The sequence below is a fragment of the Salvelinus alpinus genome, chromosome 4 (assembly GCF_045679555.1).
Source record: "Salvelinus alpinus chromosome 4, SLU_Salpinus.1, whole genome shotgun sequence".
Taxonomy (NCBI): Eukaryota; Metazoa; Chordata; class Actinopteri; order Salmoniformes; family Salmonidae; genus Salvelinus; species Salvelinus alpinus.
In genome coordinates this window covers 92,166,836-92,193,062 of record NC_092089.1, presented here as the reverse complement: position 1 = coordinate 92,193,062, position 26,227 = coordinate 92,166,836, and the positions used below count along the sequence as shown (strand labels likewise).

The window sequence follows — 26,227 nt, the reverse complement described above, 5'->3', positions numbered from 1 at the left end:
TGCGATTCACCACCTGGTTATCAGAGGTATACCTTATACTATACCTTAGACACCCACCTGAACGACCCAGACACTAGAGAAATGTCCCTATCTGTTTTGTGGGCCTGCTGTAAGCTGCCTGTATGCAGCCAAAACAGAAAGATGAATGTGGTCAGAGACTACTAGAGCAGCGCCACCAACCTCAAGGTTCTGATCCTGGCAGGGTTGGTCCTCTACAAAGCCCCCTCAAGGTTCTGAGCCTGGCAGGGTTGGTCCTCTACAAAGCCCCCTCAAGGTTCTGAGCCTGGCAGGGTTGGTCCTCTACAAAGCCCCCTCAAGGTTCTGAGCCTGGCAGGGTTGGTCCTCTACAAAGACCCCTCAAGGTTCTGATCCTGCCTGGCAGGGTCGGTCCTACATAGCCAGAGGACCCTGATAATATACAAGGAAATTCTCAAAGCTGCTAATGAGAACCTTGACGACTTTGTACCTAGCCGGTGGGGATTCCGGTGGGGGGGCCCCACCCAGGTAGTGGCAGTGCTGGCAACACTAGCTGCAGTAACCTATGGAGGGGGGGGGGGGGGGTCACACTAGGACAATCAGTGAGGGGGCATATTATTGTGGCACAAAATAATCAAAGGTCTGACTGCACAGAGATGCTTGGGAAAATGGTCACAACGGGGGACAAGTGTGTGTGTGTGTGTGTGTTTCAGGGGAATGGGATGGATCTGATCTCCATCACCTAGGACTTGACAACGGTTAATCAAATCTCAAATGTTTGCCGATTTCTTGCTCGATCTTGCACTCCTTTTTCAAACAGCTGTAACTGTATATGCATTCATAAATCAGGTCCTTTCTTGAGTTGGGCTCTGGGATGTAACAACTGTTGAGCATCTGAGCTTATGATTAAGTGCGGGGAAAGCTGGTGATCTCAAAGGAAAGCTGGAGCTCTCAGAGGCAGGCTGGCGCTCTCAGAGGCAGGCTGGCGCTCTCAGAGGGAGAGGCCGGCGCTCTGAGGGAGAGGCCGGCGCTCTCAGAGGGAGAGGCCGGCGCTCTCAGAGGGTTAACCACGTGACAAGGATTTTGATAAACAAAAACGTTATTATTCAAATTAAACTCTTCCAAAGAAATGCCCATATGAAAATCCTAACGAGCACACAGATAGGTATAAATGATAAATTGTAAACTTCCCAAACTTGAAACTCAAGCCCATAGTCTTTACTACCAGATACGTGTCTACATGTAAATCTGTTCCACAAGCAGAAATAGACGCAAATACACCTTATGGAACAGCAGGGCCTGTGAAGAGACACTCGGGCACGGACACACGGGCACGGACACACGGGCACGGACACACGGGCACGGACACACGGGCACGGACACTCGGGCACGGACACACGGGCACGGACACTCGGGCACGGACACACGGGCACGGACACACGGGCACGGACACACGGGCACGGACACATGGATTTTGTATTGTAGATATTGAATCGAGTAGTGGCCTGTGGGAACACACTTAATGTGTTGTGAAAAGTGTCATGAAAAGAAATGTAATATTTTTAATTGTACATAACTGAATTTAATTTAGCTGAACACCAGGAAGAGTAGCTGCTGTTATGGCTGGAACTAAATGGGGATCCATAATAAACCCCAGGAAGAGTAGCTGCTGCCATGGCTGGAACTAAATGGGGATCCATAATAAACCCCAGGAAGAGAAGCTGCTGCCTTGGCAGGAACTAAATGGGGATCCATAATAAACCCCAGGAAGAGTAGCTGCTGCCTTGGCAGGAACTAATGGGGATTCATAATAAATACCAATACAAAACAACACAAATCACTGGGCCTGCCAGCCAGACAACCCTCACGTACCAATCAGGAAATGCTGAGTACACACGCACACACACACACACACCATGAGTAATACAGTAGGGACGAGACAGATTGTTCAGAGCCAGACTGTGTGATCTATTTAGTCAAGGAGTCTAGTGTGTTATAAAGGAGAACTAGATTCTCTCAGCTAATTGGCTGGTGGCGATAATGTAACGTAACAGGATGTCTCTAACGGGGATCCTTCGTAAACAAACAAAATAAACAAATAAAAAGCATTGGAGATCCCGTGAAGGAAAGCGTGCCCCCAATACCCACCAAACTGGTCCGTTCTGGGTCTAGAGGACTATTTTTATACACATTTTGACAGAGAGGATATATAGTCCGTTTTCAGTGCGGCCCTCCAGACCTCGTTGAATACTGAATGCGCCCCCCCCCACCCCAACCCCCCAGGGCAAAATGAGTTTGGCACGTCTGCTTTAGTGCCTATTATAGCTGTTGTCCATCTAGACTAGAGGGAACATCATCTGCCAACACTGAACCATCTAATGAACCGATACTGAATACACGTTATTAACCAGTAATATGTTGAAGACACCGTTCCAGTGGGTATTGGGTGGATGTGTCTCTGGGAGGGAACGTACACGATGGTAGTAAAGAACCCATACATCCCTTCCTTTCCAGGAGACGTTCAGTACCGGCAACATCTTCTGGGAGAGGGACCAAAACAGTCGTTGGAAGCCGTCACTTTCGTCAGAGTCTTACCCAGCTGTCCGTCCACCGCAGACGGGACAAGGCCATTGCCGTAATCACAAAGAGTCTCAGCTTCCCAAACCCACCGGGCCGAACACAATTGCCAGTGTACTGAATGCCAATTCGGATCTTTTTTTTCTCTCTCTCACTATTTGGTCTTTTGACCAATCAGATCAGTTCTGGAAGAAAAAAAACATCTGATGGGATTAAGACCAATTAGCGGTAAGAATATCAGAATTGGACTTCCTGTGTAAACGCAACCAGGAACATAGCGATAAAACCTCAGCTCAGCTGTCTGTTTTCAACAATAGAAGCTTCAGTCAATCGGGTGAATTCATTAGGTGTGTTGGTTGGAGATAACAGAGATGGCATTAGATAGACAACAGCTCCGTGAATTATAACGCCCCATGCGGACAGTTTCTTAAACCCAAATGAAGTCTACTCAAATCAAATCAAAGTTTATTTGTCACGTGTGCCGAATACAACAGGTGTAGACCTTACAGTGAAATGCTTACTTACAGGCTCTATCCAATAGTGCGAGAAAAAAAAAGCTGTGTGTGTGTGGGTGTGTGTGTAGGTAAGTAAAGAAATTAGACAACAGTAAAAATACATTTGAAAATAACAGTAGCGAGGCCACATACAGACACCGGTTAGTCAGGCTGATTGAGGTAGTATGTACATGTAGATATGGTTAAAGTGACTGTGCATATATGATGAACAGAGAGTAGCAGTAGCGTAAAAGAGGGGTTGGCGGGTGGTGGGTGGCGGGACACAATGCATATATGATGAACAGAGAGTAGCAGTAGCGTACTCCTTTACTAAGAAAATATAAGCTATTGAAAGAGCCTTTTCTTTTTGGCGCGCAAACCAGAGCCCCGCTCTCTCTCTCTGTCTCTCTCTGTCTCTCTCTCTGTCTCTCTCTCTGTCTCTCTCTGTCTGTCTGTCTCTCTCTCTCTGTCTCTCTCTGTCTCTCTCTGTCTCTCTCTCTCTGTCTGTCTCTGTCTCTCTCTCTATGTCTGTCTCTGTCTCTCTCTCTCTGTCTCTCTCTGTCTCTCTCTCTCTCTCTGTCTCTCTCTGTCTCTCTCTCTCTGTCTCTCTCTGTCTCTCTCTCTCTCTCTGTCTCTCTCTGTCTCTCTCTCTCTCTCTGTCTCTCTCTCTCTCTGTCTCTCTCTGTCTCTCTCTGTCTCTCTCTCTCTCTCTGTCTCTCTCTCTCTATGTCTGTCTCTCTGTCTCTCTCTCTGTCTCTGTCTCTGTCTCTGTCTCTGTCTCTCTGTCTGTCTCTGTCTCTCTCTCTCTCGCTCTCTGTCTGTCTCTCTCTCTGTCTCTGTCTGTCTGTCTGTCTCTCTCTGTCTCTCTCTCTCTCTCTCTGTCTATCTCTCTCTCTCTGTCTCTCTCTCTCTCTATGTCTGTCTGTCTCTCTCTCTATGTCTGTCTGTCTCTCTCTCTGTCTCTCTCTCCCTCTCTCTGTCTCTCTCTCTCTCGTGTGCTTTTAAAATAATTTCATAGACTGAATCACAGCATTATGGTTCGGGGCACACATGGCTTCATTTTTTCTAGAGATTGTAATGTTGTTTAAGCTCCAATTATTGCTTCCCGTATTGCTATCAAGTCCTGTAGTTTGCTTGTGTATCTCCAGACTGTTATTTTCCTTCTTATTGTGAGTAGCCTACTTACTTTCCTCCTCTGTTTATTGGTTCCGTTCCCCGAGCGCTGCTCGTGCAGGTCCAACATGGCCTATATAGAATGATGCCTGAACCAAACGTGTACTCTTTTTTTTTAAATCTCATGTAGATTTTGTCATTTTGGTAATATGTGAAAAGGATGCACACTTTTTTTTCATAAAAGCATGAAACTTGTGTACAGTTTGGGGCCCTGAATATTTTCGCAAAAAAAACACCTAATGTGGGCTATGGCCGGACATTTTTCTGTTCTGCCGTAGCCGGATGACGTATTTTCCTTAATTTCCTTAATATCTGCAGAACCAAATATGATAATCTACCCCTGTGTTTTGATGTTTAAGGATTACAGGCAGTGGTGGGAAAAGTACCCCATTGAAAAGTACCCCATTGAAAAGTACCCCATTGAAAAGTACCCCATTGAAAAGTACCCCATTGAAAAGTACCCAATTGTCATACTTGAGTAAAAGTATAGATACCTTAAAAGAAAAAGACTCAAGTTAAAGTGAAAGTCACCCAGTAAAATACTACTTGAGGAAAAGTATTTGGGTTTTATACATACTAAAATTACAAAAGGTATTGAAAATGTTTTACTTATGTATCAAAAAGTATAATTAATTTCAAACCAAACTGCACAATTTTCATGTTTTTATTTTATTTACAGAAAGCCAGAAGCACACTCCAACACTCAGACATAATTTACAAACAAAGCATTTGTGTTTAGTTGGGTGTCTGGATAAATGTATTGAGTAAAAAATACCTACATGAAACAGTAAAGTAAAGATACCTCCCCCCCAAAAAACTACATAGATAGTACTTTAAAGTATTTTTACTTAAAGGGGAATTTCACCCTGGCTCTGCCACGTCATATAGTCATTAATATATTAAAGGGGAATTTCACCCTGGCTCTGCCACGTCATATAGTCATTAATATATTAACAGCTTGATGTTTTTATCATAAACATCAAGCTACAACTAGCACACTTTCATTTCACTGGTAGAACCAGGAAGTTTCCACTTCCTGTTTAGTCGTCTGCTCATAGTGAACCACAAAGTCCAGCATTCATTGTGAATGCATATAACTCCCACAAGGTAGTGCTCACAAACTCGAATAAGGGTGTTGTTCACTTTGAACGACGAACACACAGTAATCAAGATCTCAATACAATTAGTGGGAAGGTTAGATTGTGTATTAGTTATTGATTTTGTCGTAGGTGGTACAGAATCTGATTCCACCAACATGAGCGTCTAACCCCCTAGCTCTGCACAAGGTGAAGGTAAGTTGGCCAAAATATTTACAAGCTGACTGCTAAGATAGCTCAATTTACAGTAAGCATGGGATAAACATGACTTGGGTAGGGTTTGTGTTATTGGGTTAGTGTCCTGCTGTAAAACTCAGGTAATCTGGAGTCCACAGTGTCCTGCTATAAAACTCAGGTTATCTGGAGTCCACAGTGTCCTGCTGTAAAACTCAGGTAATCTGGAGCCATTCCACAGTGTCCTGCTGTAAAACTCAGGTTATCTGGAGTCCTTCCACAGTGTCCTGCTGTAAAACTCAGGTTATCTGGAGTCCTTCCACAGTGTCCTGCTGTAAAACTCAGGTTATCTGGAGTCCTTCCACAGTGTCCTGCTGTAAAACTCAGGTTATCTGGAGTCCTTCCACAGTGTCCTGCTGTAAAACTCAGGTTATCTGGAGTCCTTCCACAGTGTCCTGCTGTAAAACTCAGGTTATCTGGAGTCCTTCCACAGTGTCCTGCTGTAAAACTCAGGTTATCTGGAGTCCTTCCACAGTGTCCTGCTGTAAAACTCAGGTTATCTGGAGTCCTTCCACAGTGTCCTGCTGTAAAACTCAGGTTATCTGGAGTCCTTCCACAGTGTCCTGCTGTAAAACTCAGGTTATCTGGAGTCCTTCCACAGTGTCCTGCTGTAAAACTCAGGTTATCTTGAGTCCTTCCACAGTGTCCTGCTGTAAAACTCAGGTTATCTGGAGTCCTTCCACAGTGTCCTGCTGTAAAACTCAGGTTATCGGGAGTCCTTCGAAGGTGTCCTGCTGTAAAACTCAGGTTATCGGGAGTCCTTCCACAGTGTCCTGCTGTAAAACTCAGGTCATCTGGAGCCATTCCACAGTGTCCTGCTGTAAAACTCAGGTTATCTGGAGTCCTTCCACAGTGTCCTGCTGTAAAACTCAGGTTATCGGGAGTCCTTCGAAGGTGTCCTGCTGTAAAACTCAGGTTATCTGGAGTCCTTCCACAGTGTCCTGCTGTAAAACCCAGGTTATCTGGAGTCCTTCCACAGTGTCCTGCTGTAAAACTCAGGTTATCTTGAGTCCTTCCACAGTGTCCTGCTGTAAAACTCAGGTTATCTGGAGTCCTTCCACAGTGTCCTGCTGTAAAACTCAGGTTATCGGGAGTCCTTCGAAGGTGTCCTGCTGTAAAACTCAGGTTATCGGGAGTCCTTCCACAGTGTCCTGCTGTAAAACTCAGGTCATCTGGAGCCATTCCACAGTGTCCTGCTGTAAAACTCAGGTTATCTGGAGTCCTTCCACAGTGTCCTGCTGTAAAACTCAGGTTATCGGGAGTCCTTCGAAGGTGTCCTGCTGTAAAACTCAGGTTATCGGGAGTCCTTCGAAGGTGTCCGGCTGTAAAACTCAGGTTATCTGGAGTCCTTCGAAGGTGTCCTGCTGTAAAACTCAGGTTATCGGGAGTCCTTCGAAGGTGTCCTGCTGTAAAACTCAGGTTATCTGGAGTCCTTCCACAGTGTCCTGCTGTAAAACTCAGGTAATCTGGAGCCATTCCACAGTGTCCTGCTGTAAAACTCAGGTCATCTGGAGTCCTTCCAGCAAGGGACACTGGAATGTATAAAATCGAGACTACAACAGTAATGTACACAACCGTCTCATTCTTCTCTCTGCAGATTCTCAAAACACATTACAAAGACATGTCTACAACAATCCCCTGCAAAGTGCTACTATTGACAGGAATGATCCGTCAAAGTCAATGAGCTGGGGGAGGTTTAGAGACTTTGAGATGAGAAAGGGAGTTTTAGCAGTGCTGGGTTGTGCTAAGACAATACATGTATTATTGTGTACGAGAGCCATTTCATCTCAATCTCCCTTGCACAACAATTTGTACTGTGCAGGAACTGCCTTCCTTTTTCACACCTTCACCAGCCCCCTGAGCCCCCTCACTTTGTTGCCTGATCTTTCCTCTCAAAAGCAGCTCCCAAAGTCCCCTCATTGTCCCTAAACAACACGCTAGCCGGGTCCCATTACATTTACCAACAAAGACGAGTTACCATACATCCCTTCCTTTCCAGGAGACGTTCAGTACCGGCAACATCTTCTGGGAGAGGGACCAAAACAGTCGTTGGAAGCCGTCACTTTCGTCAGAGTCTTATCCAGCTGTCCGTCCACCGCAGACGGGACAAGCCCATTGCCGTAATCACAAAGAGTCTCAGCCTCCCAAACCCACCGGGCCGAACACAATTGCCAGTGTACTGAATCCCAATTCGGATCTTTTTTTTCTCTCTCACTATTTGGTCTTTTGACCAATCAGATCAGTTCTGGAAGAAAAAAAACATCTGATGGGATTAAGACCAATTAGCGGTAAGAATATCAGAATTGGACTTCCTGTGTAAACGCAGCCAGTGTGGTTCAGCATAAGACCATGTCGAACACACAGGAGGCTGCTGAGGGCAGGACGGCTTATAATAATGTCCTCTGGCTCAGTTGTGCACCGGGGCCTCCCACTCCTCTTTCTATTCTGGTTAGAGACAGTTTGCACTGTTCCTTGAAGGGAGTAGTACACCGTGTTGTACGAGATCTTCAGTTTCTTGGCAATTTCTCACATGCAATAGCTTTCATTTCTCAGAATAAGATTAGACTGATGCGTTTCAGAAGAAAGTTCTTTGTTTCTGGCCATTTTGAGCCTCAAACCCACAAATGCTGTTGCTCCAGATACTCAACTAGTCTAAAGAAGGCCAGTTTTATTGCTTCTTTAATCAGAACAACAGTTTTATGCTGTGCCAGCATAATTGCAAAAGGGTTTTCTAATGATCAATTAGCCTTTTAAAATGCTAAACTTGGATTAGCTAACACAACGTGCCATTGGAACACAGGAGTGATGGTTGCTGATAATGGGCCTCTGTATGCCTATGTAGATATTCCATAAATAATCTGCCGTTTCCAGCTACAATAGTCATTTACATTATTAACAATGTCTACACTGTATTTCTGATCAATTTGATGTTATTTTAATGGACAAAAAAAAGTGCTTTCTTTCAAAAACAAGGACATTTCTAAGTGACCCCAAACTTTTGAACGGTAGTGTATATACATAATGTACCAGTTAAACATTTGGACACAGCTACCAATTCAAGGGTTTTTCTTAATTTTTTTCTATTTTCTACATTGTAGAATAATAGTGAAGTCATCAAAACTATGAATTAACACATATGGAGTCATGTCGTAACCAAAAAAGTTTTAAACAAATAATAATATATTTTATATTTGAGATTCTTCAAAGTAGCCACCCTTTGCCTTGATGACAACTTTGCAGACTCGTGGCATTCTCTCAACCAGCTTCATGAGGTAGTCACCTGGAATGCATTTCAATGAACAGGTGTGCCTTGTTAAAAGTTAATTTGTGGAATTTCTTTCCTTCTTAATACATTTGAAACATAAGAATTCACACCCTTTGCTATGACATTCCAAATTGAGTTCAGTTGCATCCAATTTCCTTTGATCATCCTTGAGGTGTCACAACAACTTGATTTGAGTCCACCTTGTGGCCAATTCAATTGATTGGACATGATTTAGAAAGAAACACACCTGTCTATATAAAGTCCCACAGTTGACAGAGCAGGAACTATACCAGGATGTCCATGGAACTGTCCTTAGATCTCAGACAGAATTGTGATGAGTCGTTGTCACGTCTTAGAGATCCTTATTTATTCTCTATGTTTGGTTGGGTCAGGGTGTGACTCGGGTGGGAAAATCTATGCTTTCTATTTCTTTGTTGTTTTGCCGAGTGTGGTTCCCAATCAGAGGCAGATGTCTATCGTTGTCTCTGATTGAAGATCATATATAAGTTATGATTTTCCGTTTGGGTTTTGTGGGGTGTTATTTTCTGTTTTAGTGTCTGTGCAGGGGGTAGAGGGAGAGGAGGGAGGGAGGGAGGGAGGGAGGGAGGGAGGGAGGGAGGGAGGGAGGGACGGAACTGTGCACTTTCGTTTTTGGATTTGTTCATTTTGTTTGAGTATTTCTTGTAAATAAATATCATGAACACTTTCCTCGCTGCGCTTTGGTCCACTCTTCATACCACCAACGAGAGCCGTGACAGTCGTATATCTGGAGAAGGGTATAAAACAGTTTCTAGAGTATTGAAAGTTTCCATGAGCACAGTGGTCTCCATCTCTGGGAAATTGAAAAAATATGGAACTAACCAGACTTTCACATTTTAGGGAAGACCCAGATGCAGACACTGTCGAAGCAACAAAAGTGTATTACTAAAACAGGGTTCAGGCAAAAAATACAGGTCAAGGGCAGGCAGAGGTCAGTAATCCAGATCAGAGTCCATAAGGTACAGAACGGCAGGCAGTCTCAGGGTCAGGGCAGGCAGAGGTCAACTATGCAGTGTTGTGTGACAAGGTACAGAACGGCAGGCAGGCTCAGGGTCAGGGCAGGCAGAGGTCAACTATCCAGGGTGGTGTGACAAGGTACAGAACAGCACGCAGGCTCAGGGTCAGGGCATGCAGAGTTCAACTATCCAGGGTGGTGTGACAAGGTAGAGAACGGCAGGCTCAGGGTCAGGGCAGGCAGGCTCAGGGTCAGGGCAGGCAGGCTCAGGGTCAGGGCAGGCAGAGGTCAACTATCCAGGGTGGTGTGACAAGGTACAGAACAGCAGGCAGGCTCAGGGTCAGGGCAGGCAGAGGTCAACTATCCAGGGTGGTGTGACAAGGTACAGAACAGCAGGCAGGCTCAGGGTCAGGGCAGGCAGAGGTCAACTATCCAGGGTGGTGTGACAAGGTACAGAACAGCAGCCAGGCTCAGGGTCAGGGCAGGCAGAGGTCAACTATCCAGGGTGGTGTGACAAGGTACAGAACGGCAGCCAGGCTCAGGGTCAGGGCAGGCAGAGGTCAACTATCCAGGGTGGTGTGACAAGGTACAGAACGGCAGGCAGGCTCAGGGTCAGGGCAGGCAGAGGTCAACTATCCAGGGTGGTGTGACAAGGTACAGAACGGCAGGCAGGCTCAGGGTCAGGGCAGGCAGAGGTCAACTATCCAGGGTGGTGTGACAAGGTACAGAACGGCAGGCAGGCTCAGGGTCAGGGCAGGCAGAGGTCAACTATCCAGGGTGGTGTGACAAGGTACAGAACGGCAGGCAGGCTCAGGGTCAGGGCAGGCAGGCTCAGGGTCAGGGCAGGCAGAGGTCAACTATCCAGGGTGGTGTGACAAGGTACAGAACGGCAGGGTCAGGGTCAGGGTCAGGCTCAGGGTCAGGGCAGGCAGGGTGGTTAAAACCGTGAAAACCAGAAAACAGGGCCTAGAAACAGACAGGAGCAAGGGGGAAAACGCTGGTAGGCTTAATGAACAAAATGAACTGGCAACAGACAAACAGAGAACACAGGTATAAATACACAGGGGATAATGGAGGGAGATGTGAGACACCTGGTGGGGGGTGGAGACAAGCACAAAGACAGATGAAACAGATCAGGGTGTGACCCAGACTCTGCCTAGAGCTGGACGTCCGACCAAACTAGAGCTGCCTAGAGCTGGACGTCCGACCAAACTGAGCAACCGGGCAAGAAGGACCTTGGTCAGGGAGGTGACCAAGAACCCATTGACCACTGTGACAGAACTACAGAGTTCCTCAGCTGAGATGGGAGAACCTGCCAGAAGGCCAATAGTCTCTACAGCAATTCACCAATCTGGGCTTTATGGGAGAGTGACCAGAAGGAAGCCACTCCTGAGAAAAAGGCACATGACAGCACACCTGAAGTTTGCAAAAAGGGACGTGAAAGACTCTGAGATCATAAGGCAAAAGTTTATGTGGTCTGATGAGACAAACATTTAACTCTTTGGCCTGAATGCAAAGAGCTATGTCTGAAGAAAACCAGGCACAGCTCATCACCTGTCTAACACCATCCCTACCGTGAAGTATGGTGGTGACAGCATTATGCTATGGACATGTTTTTCAGTGGCAGGGGATTGCGAGACTGGTAAGGACAGAGGGAACAATGAATGGAGCCAAATACAGGCAAATCATTGATGAGAACCTGCTTCAGAGTGCAAACAACCTTAGACTGGGGCAAAGATGTACGTTCCATCAGGACAATGGCTTCAGAACAAGAGTGAGTGGCCCTGCCAAAGCCTAGACTTGAATCCCATTGAAAATATGTGGAAAGACTTGAAGATTGCTGTTCACCGCTGCTACCCATCTAATTGAACAGAGCTTGAGAAAATCTGCGAGGAATAATGGGAGAAAATCCCAAATCCAGATGACTCAAAGCTGATACAGACATACCCAAGATGACTCAAAGCTGCAATCTCTGCCAAATACAAAGTATTGAGACAAATTATGTATTTATGTATTTCATTTTCAATAAATTAGCAATATTTTCTAAAAACATGTTTTCACTCTGTCATTATGGGGTATTGTGTGTAGAGAGAGAAAACAACATCAATTTAATCTATTTTGAATTCAGGCTGTAACACAACAACATTTGGAAAAGGTCAAGGGGAATGAATACTTCCTGAAGACAATGTATCATCAACATACCTGTAGGTTTAAATGGTGTTGATGAGGCTGATAATGTCACAGTACAATCCTGTAGGTTTAAATGGTGTCGATGAGGCTGATAATATCAGAGTACAATCCTGTATGTTTAAATGGTGTTGATGAGGCTGATAATTTCACAGTCCAATCCTGTATGTTTAAATGGTGTTGATGAGGCTGATAATTTCACAGTACAATCCTGTAGGTTTAAATGGTGTTGATGAGGCTGATAATATCAGAGTACAATCCTAATTCCTTGTATTACAGAAGAGGGAATTATAGGTCTCCTAAAGTCACTCCATTCCATTCCGGACGTTGACGGAATACACTCCTGGTTTTGGCACTCCGCTTCGCTCACTCTCCTGTACCTCTTTCACTCTCTTCCACTCCTGCATTGCTGTGGAAGCAGATGTTGATACTCTAATGCCAATATATACTATTTCCCTGTCGGTTGCAGGTGTTCGTTCCCAAGGAGGATAGAAGAGAACACAACCGAGGCGTAGATCTCATTCTACCGCTGCACTGCTTCTGCATTCTAAACGGATAGCGGCTTTGGAAAGATACGGAAACAGAGAAGAGAAGAGGAGAGAGAGGGAAACAGCAAAGAGGAGAAAATAGAGAGAGAGAGAGGGAAACAGCGAAGGGAGGAAGAAAGCAGAGCTGAGTGTGTTTACCACACCTGTGATGCTGCGTTGTTTCTAGCAACCAAGACGCGCTGCGGGGATACCAATGTAATGGCCAAGGTAGTGGACCCGGAGGATGCGTGCTGCTGCTACTGAGCCAACTGGACTTTGATGCAGAGGCGCTTACTAACGGCGTAAAGAGACGCCCGGAGAATAAAACAACCGGACACACAAATCCGGGCTACTACTACTGCTCATTTATCACTGCTCTTTGTCTTTTGAAAGTTAAACCGGAGAAGTGCGAGCGGCTTACAGCAGAGAATGATGCCGTTACACCTGACTCCCTTTGTCCGCGCGAGATACAGCGCGGCCACGTTGGTGATGCTCTGCTGGCTGTTCCTCGCTGGATTTACCTTCATTGGTGAGTTCAATGTATATTATTATCGTATGGCCCTGGTTCAACTTCACTGCGTTGTTCTGAAAGATGGACTCCTTATGTAAAGACCTTTATGTTCACAATCACATAACATAAGGCATTGTGGCATTGATGGATGGTAAATGTATTCGGTCTAAGTACATCTGACACGTTCTTTATGGCTGTCTTTTTGCCAAACCATTAGCCTGTCCGTATTACGCAGTCGTTTGTTATTCTCTACGAGGTACTATTTTCCATCAATCTTCATCAATTATCGGTTCAAGGTTATAGAGGAGAGGGACTCCGTTTATAAAACGATTAATCGATCTACGATGATCGGTTCGGTTCGGTTCGTTCCATCTCAATTTACCAGTAAACAATCCAAGCAGTCCCGTGACATTACAGCTACATTAGTAATGCTGCTGACACGTTGCGTGTGTGTGTGTGCGAGGGTGACTCGTGTGTAGGCTACAGGGGTCTGATTGTTTGTTTGTCTCCTGCACCTCTCCGGTAATTTCATGACCGATTGTAAATTCACGGGGCAGAACACATGCTGGCGCACGAGCGGAACCGATGTCCCGGTGCCATGAATGAAAAAGCGACACTTATAGCGGATGTCTCCGTGTCGAGATGAAAGTTCAATACCAGCACGCCACACACCGTATCCGACACCAGTCTCTTGTGAAGAAGACATATGTTATTGTAAGTGGTTTAAAACAAAACAAAACGGTGAGGCGCGGACTGAGTTAAGCCATTTGTAAGCGTAGGGGAATTTGCTATGCTGGCTGAGTGAAGCAGAGAAGCATTTGATAGCACGTTTTTGTTCACCCTCTGCTCTCCTCCCCGACCGCTCCCACCTCATCTCCTCTTCTGTCCTGTGCCTGGTCCCGCTATCTTCAGCAGTGTGGTGACAGTTTTACGTTGCTGTTTGTGGTGACAGTTTTACCTTGCTGTTATAGGACCTAGTTAGGCTGATGACAGGGTGATTTACAGAGGAGCTGGAGCCTACTATATCGTACTGTAATCTACTATAGCATTCTGTATCCTACTGTAATCTACTATAGCATTCTGTATCCTACTGTAGTCTACTATAGCATGCTGTATCCTACTGTAATCTACTATAGCATTCTGTATCCTACTGTAATCTACTATAGCATTCTGTATCCTACTGTAATCTACTATAGCATTATATATCCTACTGTAGTCTACTATAGCATTCTATATCATACTGTAGTCTACTATAGCATTCTATATCATACTGTAGTCTACTATAGCATTATATAGCATTGTTATAGCCTATTGTAGCCTTCTGTAGCCTTCTTTAATCTACTGTGACCTTCTGTGACCTTCTTTAGTCTACTGTGGTCTTCTTTAGTCTACTGTGGCCTTCTTTAGCCTACTGTGGCCTTCTTTAGCCTACTGTGGCCTTCTTTAGTCTACTGTAGCCTGTAGGCTAGACTCTAGTTGGCGTGTAGATGTTCTTTGATGTACAAGACGATCAACACCTCAAAGGAGAAAGAGGCTGTGAGGTGTTGCATTTGAACGGCAGACACATGCAGTCAGTGGTTTGCATCGTAAAGAATCTTATCAAGCCTACACCTTATTACCTTAAACTCTTGGTATTCATTTCCGATGGTTATATGACTTTGGCACAGAGCTTTAATAGGGCACAATGCTTTTAACGGCAGGGTTGTGGGTACGATTCCCAGGACCACTAAATGTATGCACGCATGACTGTATGTTGCTTTGGATAAAAGCATCTTCTGAATTTTTTTTAATTTTAAATAGTTGTTATCAATGAAGCATCTACACTATAGTGTTCTTCCAAAGTCATGGCTGTTTTTTTACAGATGCTGAGCTGGAGGCTATAGTGGTGTGTGGTGGTGATGGTGTGTGGTGATGGTTTGTGGTGATGGTGTGTGGTGATGGTGTGTGGGGATGGTGCGTGGTGATGGTGCGTGGTGATGGTGCGTGGGTGATGGTACGTGGGTGATGGTACGTGGGTGATGGTGCGTGGGTGATGGTGCCTGGTGATGGTGCCTGGTGATGGTGGGTGGTGTGTGGTGATGGTGCGTGGTGATGGTGCGTGGTGATGGTGCGTGGTGATGGTGCGTGGTGATGGTGCGTGGTGGTGATGGTGCGTGGTGGTGGTGCGTGGTGATGGTGGTGGTGATGGTGGTGGTGGTGATGGTGTGTGGTGGTGATGGTGCGTGGTGATGGTGCGTGGTGATGGTGCGTGGTGATGGTGCCTGGTGCGTGGTGATGGTGCGTGGTGGTGATGGTGCGTGGTGGTGATGGTGCGTGGTGATGGTGTGTGGTGATGGTTTGTGGTGATGGTGTGTGGTGATGGTGCGTGGTGATGGTGATGGTGCCTGGTGCGTGGTGATGGTGCGTGGTGGTGATGGTGCGTGGTGGTGATGGTGCGTGGTGATGGTGTGTGGTGATGGTTTGTGGTGATGGTGTGTGGTGATGGTGCGTGGTGATGGTTTGTGGTGATGGTTTGTGGTGATGGTGTGTGGTGATGGTTTGTGGTGATGGTGCGTGGTGATGGTGCGTGGTGGTGATGGTGCGTGGTGATGGTGCGTGGTGATGGTTTGTGGTGATGGTGCGTGGTGATGGTGCGTGGTGATGGTGCATGGTGATGGTGTGTGGTGATGGTGCATGGTGATGGTGCATGGTGATGGTTTGTGGTGATGGTGTGTGGTGATGGTGTGTGGTGATGGTGTGTGGTTGGTCACTATCTTCTGCAGGAGCTGGACAGACGGCAGACACACACACACACACACACACACACACACACACACACACACACACACACACACACACACACACATAAACACACATAAACTCACACACATAAACACACATATACTCACAAACACACACATAAACACACACATAAACACATAAACACACACACACACACACACACACATAAACACACACATAAACACACACACACACACACACACATAAACACACACACACACACACCAGGCAGACATGCTAGTACCCCTCAGGTCCGGGACAGAAGGCAGACATAGTGAAAGTTGTGGAAATGCTTCTCTAGCTCCGGGACTCAGCAAATACACAATATGTTGAATTAACCAATAGGCATTTCTCTCGCATTAATTAGTGAATAATTAGGAATAAATTAAGATTAAATAAACAGTCACGCTCCGGGGATCGTAATATTTCAAGTCTAGAGTAAATATCAATGTAGGCAGTGGCATTCACAGGGACGGCTGTTTTATGATTCGTAGTGTGAATGACGGGTACTGGTTGTGTGTTTACGGGTAAAGTTACAGAGCCGTCAGAAAGGATTCACACTCCTTTATCCACGTTTTGTTGGGTTACAGGCTGGATTTAAAATGGATTCTGCTGAGATTGTTCTGTTAACCGATCTACACACAATACCCCTATAATGTCAAAGTGGAATTGTGTACCTAGGATAGGATAAAGTAATCCTTCTAACCCCCCCCCCCCCCCCCCCCCTTAAAAGAGTTAGATGCACTATTGCAAAGTGGTTGTTCCACTGGATATCATAAGGTGAATGCACCAATTTGTAAGTCGCTCTGGATAAGAGCGTCTGCTAAATGACTTAAATGTAAATGTGTTTTTAGAAAAAGTAAATGTTATGGTAATCCTAAATAAACTATAGGAGTAAAAAATGTGTTTAACAAGTCACATATTTTGAGTTGCATGGACTCACTCTTTGTGCAATAATAGTGTTTAACATGATTTCTGAATGACTACCACATCGCTGTACCCCCACACATACAATTATGTGTACATGTAACAGTATAACTTTAGACCGTCCCCTCGCCCCGACACGGGCGCGAACCAGGGACCCCATCGCTCCACAAAAGCCTCGACCCTTGCAGAGCAAGGGGAACCACTACTTCTAGGTTTCAGAGCAAGTGACGTAACCGACTGAAAGGCTGCTAGCGCGCACCACCGCTAACTAGCTAGCCATTTCACATCCGTTACATAAAGTCCCTCAGTTGAGCAGTCAAACACAGATTCAACTACACAAACCAATAGTTGCCTCACAAAGAAGGGCACCTATTGGTAGAAGGGTTAAAATACATATTGAATATCCCTTTGACCATGGTGAAGTTATTCTTTACACTTTGAATGGCGTATCAATACACCCGGTCACTACAAAGACACAGGCGTCCTTCCTAACTCAGTTACCGGAGAGGAAGGAAACCAGAGATTTCATCATGAAGCCAATGATGACATTAAAACAGTTACAGAGTTTAATGGCTGTGATAGGAGAAAACTGAGGATGGATCAACAACATTGTAGTTCCTCCACATTACGAACCTAAAAGACAGAGTGAAAAGGAGGAAGCCTGTACAGAAAACAAATATTCCAAAACATGAATCCTGTTTGCAACAAGGCACTAAAGTAATCCTGCAAAAAATGTGGCAAAACAATTCACTTTTTTTGTCCTGAATACAAAAAGTGTTATGTTTGGGGCAAATACAACACATTACTGAGTACCAGTCTCCATATTTTCAAGCATAGTAGTTTCTTCATCATGTTATGGGTATGCTTGCAATCGTTAAGGACTGGGGAGTTTTTCAGGATAAAAAAGAAACAGAATGTAGCTTAGCACAGGGAGAATGCTAGAGGAACAGCTGGTCCAGTCTGCTTTCCACCAGACACTGGGAGATGAATTCTCCTTTCAGCAGGACAATAACCTAAAACAACACAAGGCCAAATATACACTGGAATTGCTTACCAGAAGACAGTCAATGTTCCTGAGTGGCCGACTTACAGATTTGACTCAAATCTACTTAAAAATCTATGGCAAGACCTGAAAATTGTTGTTTAGCAATGATCAACAACCAATTACACAGAGCTTGAAGAATTAAAAAAATAATAAAATGGGCAAATATTGTACAATCCAGGTGTGGAAAGCTCTTAGCGATTTACCCAGAAAGACTCAGAGCTCTTAGAGACTTACCCAGAAAGACTCACAGCTCTTAGAGACTTACCCAGAAAGACTCACAGCTCTTAGAGACTTACCCAGAAAGACTCAGAGCTCTTAGAGACTTACCCAGAAAGACTCAGAGCTGTCATCGCTGCCAAAGGTGCTTCTACAATGTATATACTCAGGGGTGTGAATATTTCTGTATTTAATTTTCAATACATTTGCTGAAATGTCCAAAAAACATGTTTTCCCTCTGTCATTATGGGGTATTGTGTGTACAGTAGATGGTTAAACATATAAATATTTAATCCATTTCAAAATTCAGGCTGTATCACAAGAAATTTGTGGAACAAGTCAAGAGTTGTGAATTCATTCTGAAGGAACTGTGCATGTCACTGCCTTGAGCCGTCTCTCTAACCTGTGTGGCCACGCCTCCGTCCTTTCTTTCTTTTTCTCTTTCTTTCTTTCTTTCTGTCTTTCCTTCTTTCTTTCCTTCTTTCTCTCCTTTCTTTCTTTCTTTCTTTTTCTTTCTTTCTGTACATACAGTGTTGGTATGTGTGGAATTAACCTGTCTAGTCCCCTAACACATGCAGGGCCTATACTATAGGCTCCTATAAGAACTTCCAAGCTGCCAGTATTGAATAGCCGAGTGTTGGTGAATAGGGGTGTGTTCCAGAAATGGATCGGCCGTGTAATTCCTGAGGCAATTCTTTTAATAACCTGTTAGGGCTGCAAGCCCGATATCGGTACACCTCTGACAACATCCAGCTCAAGTGCAGGGCGTGAAATTCAAAATCTATTTTTTTTAAATATTTAACTTTCACACATTAACAAGTCCAATACAGCATTTGAAAGATAAACATCTTGTCAATCCAGCAAACATGTCCGATTTTTTTAATGTTTTACAGAGAAAACACCACATATATTTATGTTAGCTCACCACCAAATAAAAAAGAGGACAGACATTTTTCACAGCACAAGTAGGATGAAGTAGCATGCACAAGCCAACCTAACTAACCTAAAACCAACCTAAATAACCTAGAAAAAACTACCTCAGATGACAGTCCTATAACATGTTACACAATAAATCTATGTTTTGTTCAAAAAAATTGCATATTTTAGCTATAAATCAGTTTTACATTACTGCTACCATCATAGCTACAGTCAGAAATCGCACGGGAGTAGCCAGAGAAAATACAGACACCAACGTCAACTACTAATTACACATCAGAAAACATTTCAGAGAAATATATGGTGGATAGCTAATGAAAGACAAAGATCTTGTGAATAAAGCCAATATTTCAGATTTTTAAAATGTTTTACAGCGAAAACACCACATACAGTGGGGCAAAAAAGTATTTAGTCAGCCACCAATTGTGCAAGTTCTCCCACTTAAAAAGATGAGAGAGGCCTGTAATTTTCATCATAGGTACACTTCAACTATGACAGACAAAATGAGAAAAAAAAATCCAGAAAATCACATTGTAGGATTTTTTATGAATTTATTAGCAAATTATGGTGGAAAATAAGTATTTGGTCAATAACAAAAGTTTATCTCAATACTTTGTTATATACCCTTTGTTGGCAATGACAGAGGTCAAACGTTTTCTGTAAGTCTTCACAAGGTTTTCACACACTGTTGCTGGTATTTTGGCCCATTCCTCCATGCAGATCTCATCTAAAGCAGTGATGTTTTGGGGCTGTTGCTGGGTAACACGGACTTTCAACTCCCTCCAAAGATTTTCTATGGGGTTGAGATCTGGAGACTGGCTAGGCCACTCCAGGACCTTGAAATGCTTCTTACAAAGCCACTCCTTCGTTGCCCGGGCGGTGTGTTTGGGATCATTGTCATGCTGAAAGACTCAGCCACGTTTCATCTTCAATGCCCTTGCTGATGGAAGGAGGTTTTCACTCAAAATCTCACGATACATGGCCCCATTCATTCTTTCCTTTACACGGATCAGTCGTCCTGGTCCCTTTGCAGAAAAATAGCCCCAAAGCATGATGTTTCCACCCCCATGCTTCACAGTAGGTATGGTGTTCTTTGGATGCAACTCAGCATTCTTTGTCCTCCAAACACGACGAGTTGAGTTTTTACCAAAAAGTTATATTTTGGTTTCATCTGACCATATGACATTCTCCCAATCTTCTTCTGGATCATCCAAAAGCTCTCTAGCAAACTTCAGATGGGCCTGGACATGTACTGGCTTAAGCAGGGGGACACGTCTGGCACTGCAGGATTTGAGTCCCTGGCGGCGTAGTGTGTTACTGATGGTAGGCTTTGGTACTTTGGTCCCAGCTCTCTGCAGGTCATTCACTAGGTCCCCCCGTGTGGTTCTTGGATTTTTGCTCACCGTTCTTGTGATCATTTTGACCCCACGGGGTGAGATCTTGCGTGGAGCCCCAGATCGAGGGAGATTATCAGTGGTCTTGTATGTCTTCCATTTACTAATAATTGCTCCCACAGTTGATTTCTTCAAACCAAGCTGTTTACCTATTGCAGATTCAGTCTTCCCAGCCTGGTGCAGGTCTACAATTTTGTTTCTGGTGTCCTTTGACAGCTCTTTGGTCTTGGCCATAGTGGAGTTTGGAGTGTGACTGTTTGAGGTTGTGGACAGGTGTCTTTTATACTGATAACAAGTTCAAACAGGTGCCATTAATACAGGTAACGAGTGGAGGACAGAGTAGCCTCTTAAAGAAGAAGTTACAGGTCTGTGAGAGCCAGAAATCTTGCTTGTTTGTAGGTGACCAAATACTTATTTTCCACCATAATTTGCAAATAAATTCATTAAAAATCCTACAATGTGATTTTCTGGATCTTTTTTTCTCATTTTGTCTGTCATAGTTGAAGTGTACCTATGATGAAAATTACAGGCCTCTCTCATCTTTTTAAGTGGGAGAACTTGCTCAATTGGTGGCTGACTAAATACTTTTTTGCCCCACTGTATATTTATGTTAGCTCACCACCAAATACAAAAGACAGACAGACATTTTTCACAGCAACGGTAGCATGCAAGTAGCATGCACAAAGCTAACCAAACTAACCTAGAACCAACCTAAATAACCTAGAACCAACCTAAATAACCTAGAAAAAACTCCCTCAGATGACAGTCCTATAACATGTTACACAATAAATCTATGTTTTGTTCGAAGAATTTGCATATTTTAGCTATAAATCAGTTTTACATTACTGCTACCATCTTAGCCACCATCATAGCTACAGTCAGAAATCGCACGGCAGTAGCCAGAGAAAATACAGACACCAACGTCAACTACTAATTACACATCAGAAAACATTTCAGAAAAATATATGGTGGATAGCTAATGAAAGAGAAAGATCTTGTGAATACAGACAATATTTCCGATTTCTGAAGTGTTTTACAGCGAAAACACAATATATCGTTATATTAGCTTACTACAATAGCTAACACACAGCAGCATTGATTCTAGTCAAACGCTAGCGATAGCACAGTTCGACAGATATATGAAAAAGCATCCCAAATTGGGTCCTTATCTTTGTTGATTTTCCATCAGAATGTTCTCCAAAGGGTCCTTTGTTCAGAACCGTCTTCATTTGGACCCAGAACGAACGATGTCCCTCTTGAATTAGCATGGCACACTGGCCATGCCGTGCTAACCTCTCCGTCTTGACAAAATTCTTGCGTCGCATCACGTCTAAAGTCCAGAATAAATTTCAATAATATAATTAAAGTATATTGAAAAACATACTTTAGGATGATATTGTGACATGTATCAAATAAAATCGAAGCCGGAGGTCATATTCACCTATAACGAGGGTTTTCCAGGAGCGCAGTCCAGTTTCTACTTCGCGCCCAGAAAAAAAAATAAAGTGCGCACTTCTCACTCCAAGATGTTGTTTTCAGTCCCTGACAGAGATAATCAAGTCATTTCTTCTCTCACTTCCGCATGACACCCAGGGGAAGGCGTGTGACGTGTTTGTACAGTCCTAAGTGCCAAGGCCTTTTATAGAGAGTATCTTGAAGAGAGACATAGCTTCTTGGAAATTTCACTTCCGGATAGAAAATGGGCTGTAAAAAGAGTTATGTTTCACTTAGAGAAATAATTAAACCTGTTTTAGAAACTAGACAGTGTTTTCTATCCAATTGTAATAATAATATGCATATTGTACGAGCAAGAATTGAGTACGAGGCCGTTTTAAATGGCCACCTCTTTCCAGGTTACTCACTGCTGATACTCACTGCTGATATTTGAGCCATAAGAGGTGTTAACGTCAGCGCTATAGGCTGGCTGGTTGGGATCACACAAAGGTGTGTGTCTTTCTGCTGGTGGCTCTATATTGACCTCCTCCTCTCCTCCTCCTCCTCCTCCTCTCCTCCTACTCTTCTACTCTCCTACTCTCATCATCTCATCCTCTCCTCCTCTCCTCCTCTCCTCCTCTCCTCCTCCTCCTACTCTCCTACTCTCATCCTCTCATCTCCTCCTCCTTTCCTCCTCTCCTCCTCCTCCTCCTTTCCTCCTCTCCTCCTCCTATCCTCCTCTCCTCCTATCCTCCTCCTCTCCTCATCCGCTCCTCCTCTCCTCCTCTTCCCCTCCTGTTCACTAGCTGTTGTTCACTAGCTGTTGTTCACTAGCTGTTGTTCACTAGCCAGTAAAACAGTCAGTAACACTATCAGTAAAACAGTCAGTAAAACAGCCAGTAACACAGTCAGTAATACAGTCAGTAATACAGTCAGTAATACAGTCAGTAACACAGTGTCAGTAACACAGTCAGTAACACAGCCAGTAAAACAGTCAGTAACACTATCAGTAAAACAGTCAGTAACACAGTCCGTAACACAGTCCGTAACACAGTCCGTATCACAGTCCGTAACACAGTCAGTAATACAGTCAGTAACACAGTCAGTAACACAGTCAGTAACACAGTCAGTAATACAGTCAGTAACACAGTGTCAGTAACACAGTCAGTAACACAGTCAGTAACACAGTCAGTAAAACAGCCAGTAACACAGTCAGTAACACAGTCAGTAACACAGTCAGTAACACAGTCAGTAATACCGTCAGTAACACAGTCAGTAATACAGTCAGTAACACAGTCAGTAACACAGTCAGTAACACAGTCAGTAACACAGTCAGTAACACAGTCAGTAATACAGTCAGTAACACAGTCAGTAACACAGTCCGTAACACAGTGTCAGTAACACAGTCAGTAACATAGTCCGTAACACAGTCCGTAACACAGTCAGTAACACAGTCAGTAAAACAGTCAGTAATACAGTCAGTAACACAGTCAGTAATACAGTCAGTAACACAGTCAGTAATAGAGTCAGTAACACAGTGTTAGTAACACAGTGTTAGTAACACAGTGTTAGTAACACAGTCAGTAACACAGTCACTAACACAGTCAGTAAAACAGTCAGTAAAACAGTCAGTAATACAGTCAGTAATACAGTCAGTAAAACAGTCAGTAAAATAGTCAGTAACACAGTGTCAGTAACACAGTCCGTAACACAGTCAGTAACACAGTCCGTAACACAGTCAGTAACACAGTCAGTAAAACAGTCAGTAACACAGTCAGTAACACAGTCAGTAACACAGTCAGTAAAACAGTCAGTAAAACAGTCAGTAACACAGTCAGTAAAACAGTCAGTAACACAGTCAGTAACACAGTCAGTAACACAGTCCGTAACACAGTGTCAGTAACACAGTCCGTAACACAGTCCGTAACACAGTCCGTAACACAGTCAGTAACACAGTCAGTAACAGTCAGTAACACAGTCAGTAACACAGTCAGTAACACAATCAGTAATAGGCAGCATTAACACACTAATAAACAGTCAGTAACACAGTCAGTAATACAGTCAGTAATACAGTCACTAACACAGTCAGTAATACAGTCAGTAATACAGTCAGTGACACAGTCAGTAACACAGTCAGTAATACAGTCCGTAACACAGTCAGTAACACAGTCCGTAAAACAGTCAGTAACACAGTCAGTAACACAGTCAGTAATAGGCAGCATTAACACACTAATAAACAGTCAGTAACACAGTGTCAGTAACACAGTCAGTAACACAGTCAGTAACACAGTCAGTAACACAGTCAGTAACACAGTCAGTAACACAGTCAGTAACACAGTCAGTAATACAGTCAGTAACACAGTCAGTAACACAGTCAGTAACACAGTCAGTAACACAGTCCGTAATAGGCAGCATTAACACACTAATAAACAGTCTTTGTCTTGAGGCTGAGTGCCACCCTTGCCCACTCAGCCGTAACAGATCGCTCACAACACAACAGGAGGACAATGGAAAGTGCCTGAGTTAGTTGAAATCTAGACTGACAGCCTCTTCCTCTTTAAACTGAACCAGTTCTGTTCCCAGAGAGAAGACATGCTGCTGTGTGATATTGACAGATGCGGAGTCAGCTGGTTTTCACTCTGCTGAGGGTAGGATCGTAGCCTAGCGTTGTTGTGGTTCGCTGACACACACACACACACACACACACACACACACACACACACACACACACACACACACACACACACACACACACACACACACACACACACACACACACACACTACTAGCCTTTGTTCTACTGTTCTGTTACTATTGTCTCATAAGAATGGATTAATTAACTCTGATTATGACTATTATTACAGCCCCGAATCATCCTTAGGTTTTCTAAATTTGTGAAGAAGAGTTTTGGTCCTCCAAAGAGTCACTGAAGAAGAATAAAGAAGAAGAAAATTGATTCACATCCTTTATCGGGTGGAGAGATGCCTCGCGGTCAAAGACATTTAAAATCACTTTTTTTATTCTCTGTTACTATGTATTTACGGGCATGGTCTCACACACTGAGATGGTAATTGAGCACCCACAAAAACTGACAGAGAGAAAGAGAGAGACACAGAGAGACAGAGAGACAGAGAGACAGATCCACCAGGGGAGAGAAATTTAACATAACATAATTTATTTCCACCAATCCAGTGAATTAGTATGATAACCAAGCGCTGAATGCATCATGCAAAGGGGAAATTACTCCTTAGAAAAAAATACAAATTTGGAAAGAATTAAACATATTTCACTTCTCTGGAGAACAGAGTTATTTAGGATTTATTAACCTTCTCCGAAATGGAATGGCATGATATTAGAAATGGAGAAAAGAGAGAGGGAGAGATGGAGGGAGGTAGAGGGAGATAAGAGAGAGAAAGAGAAGAGAAAGGGAGAGATGGAGGGAGGTAGAGGGAGATAAGAGAGAGAAAGAGAAGAGAGGGAGAGATGGAGGGAGGTAGAGGGAGATAAGAGAGAGAAGAGAGAGAGAAATAGAAGAGAGAGGGAGAGAGAAAGAGAAGAGAGAGGGAGAGAGAAAGAGGAGGGAGATAGGAGAGAGAAAGAGGAGGGAGAGATGGAGGGAGGTAGAAGGAGATAAGAGAGAGAAGAGAAAGAGAAATAGAAGAGAGAGGGAGAGAGAGGGAGAGAGAAAGAGGAGGGAGATAAAGAGAGAGAAAGAGGAGGGAGAGAAAGAGAAGAGAGAGAGAGGGAGAGAGAGAGAAACAGAAGAGAGAGGGAGAGAGAAAGAGGAGGGAGAGAGAGAGAGAGACAGAGAGAGAGAAAGAGGAGGGAGAGAGAGAGAGAGAAAGAGAAGAGAAGAGAGAGGGAGAGAGAGAAGAAACAGAGACAGACATGCTCATTTTTAACACTAACTTAATATTTGAACAAGGTGCATTTTTATCTCCTTGCCCGGTAATATGTTGATAACCTGCATCCTGAAGAAATGAGGCAGGAAGTAAATCACGACATCTTCTATTAAAACAAGTAAATGAATTGTACAGTATAAATTTGATAAAGCTGTTCTCGGTGTGTTGGTTAGATTAATAGAAGGGATAGAATCTAACATTATTAGATAGCGGTTAGATAGCGGTTAGATAGCGGTTAGATAGCGGTTAGATAGCGGTTATATAGCGGTTCAGCGTAAATTAACAGAAGGTGAACAGTTGGCGTCCCAAATGTCATCACATGGACCATGTTCAGATGTAGTGTACTGAAGAGGGAATATGGTGCCTTGTGGGAGGCAGGTCTGGGGTCAGCTCTAAACCGTAGAGGAATGCCCTTCATTTGGTACCATGTGGGAGGCAGGTCTGGGGTCAGCTCTAAACCGTAGAGGAATGCCCTTCATTTGGTACCATGTGGGAGGCAGGTCTGGGGTCAGCTCTAAACCGTAGAGGAATGCCCTTCATTTGGTGCCTTGTGGGAG

The 26,227-nt window shown here is 44.0% G+C and overlaps 1 protein-coding gene across 1 annotated transcript in view; it reads left to right on the top strand.

Annotated features, from left to right (window-relative positions):
- Positions 1-12,255: 12,255 nt before the first annotated feature.
- Positions 12,256-26,227, top strand: part of LOC139574675 (netrin receptor UNC5A-like) — a 623,219-nt gene continuing 609,247 nt past the window's right edge. Inside the window, exon 1 of the mRNA XM_071399451.1 lies at positions 12,256-13,053. Within this exon, the coding sequence (XP_071255552.1) occupies positions 12,954-13,053 (100 nt within the window). The 5' untranslated portion in view covers positions 12,256-12,953. The remainder of the gene's footprint in view (positions 13,054-26,227) is intronic.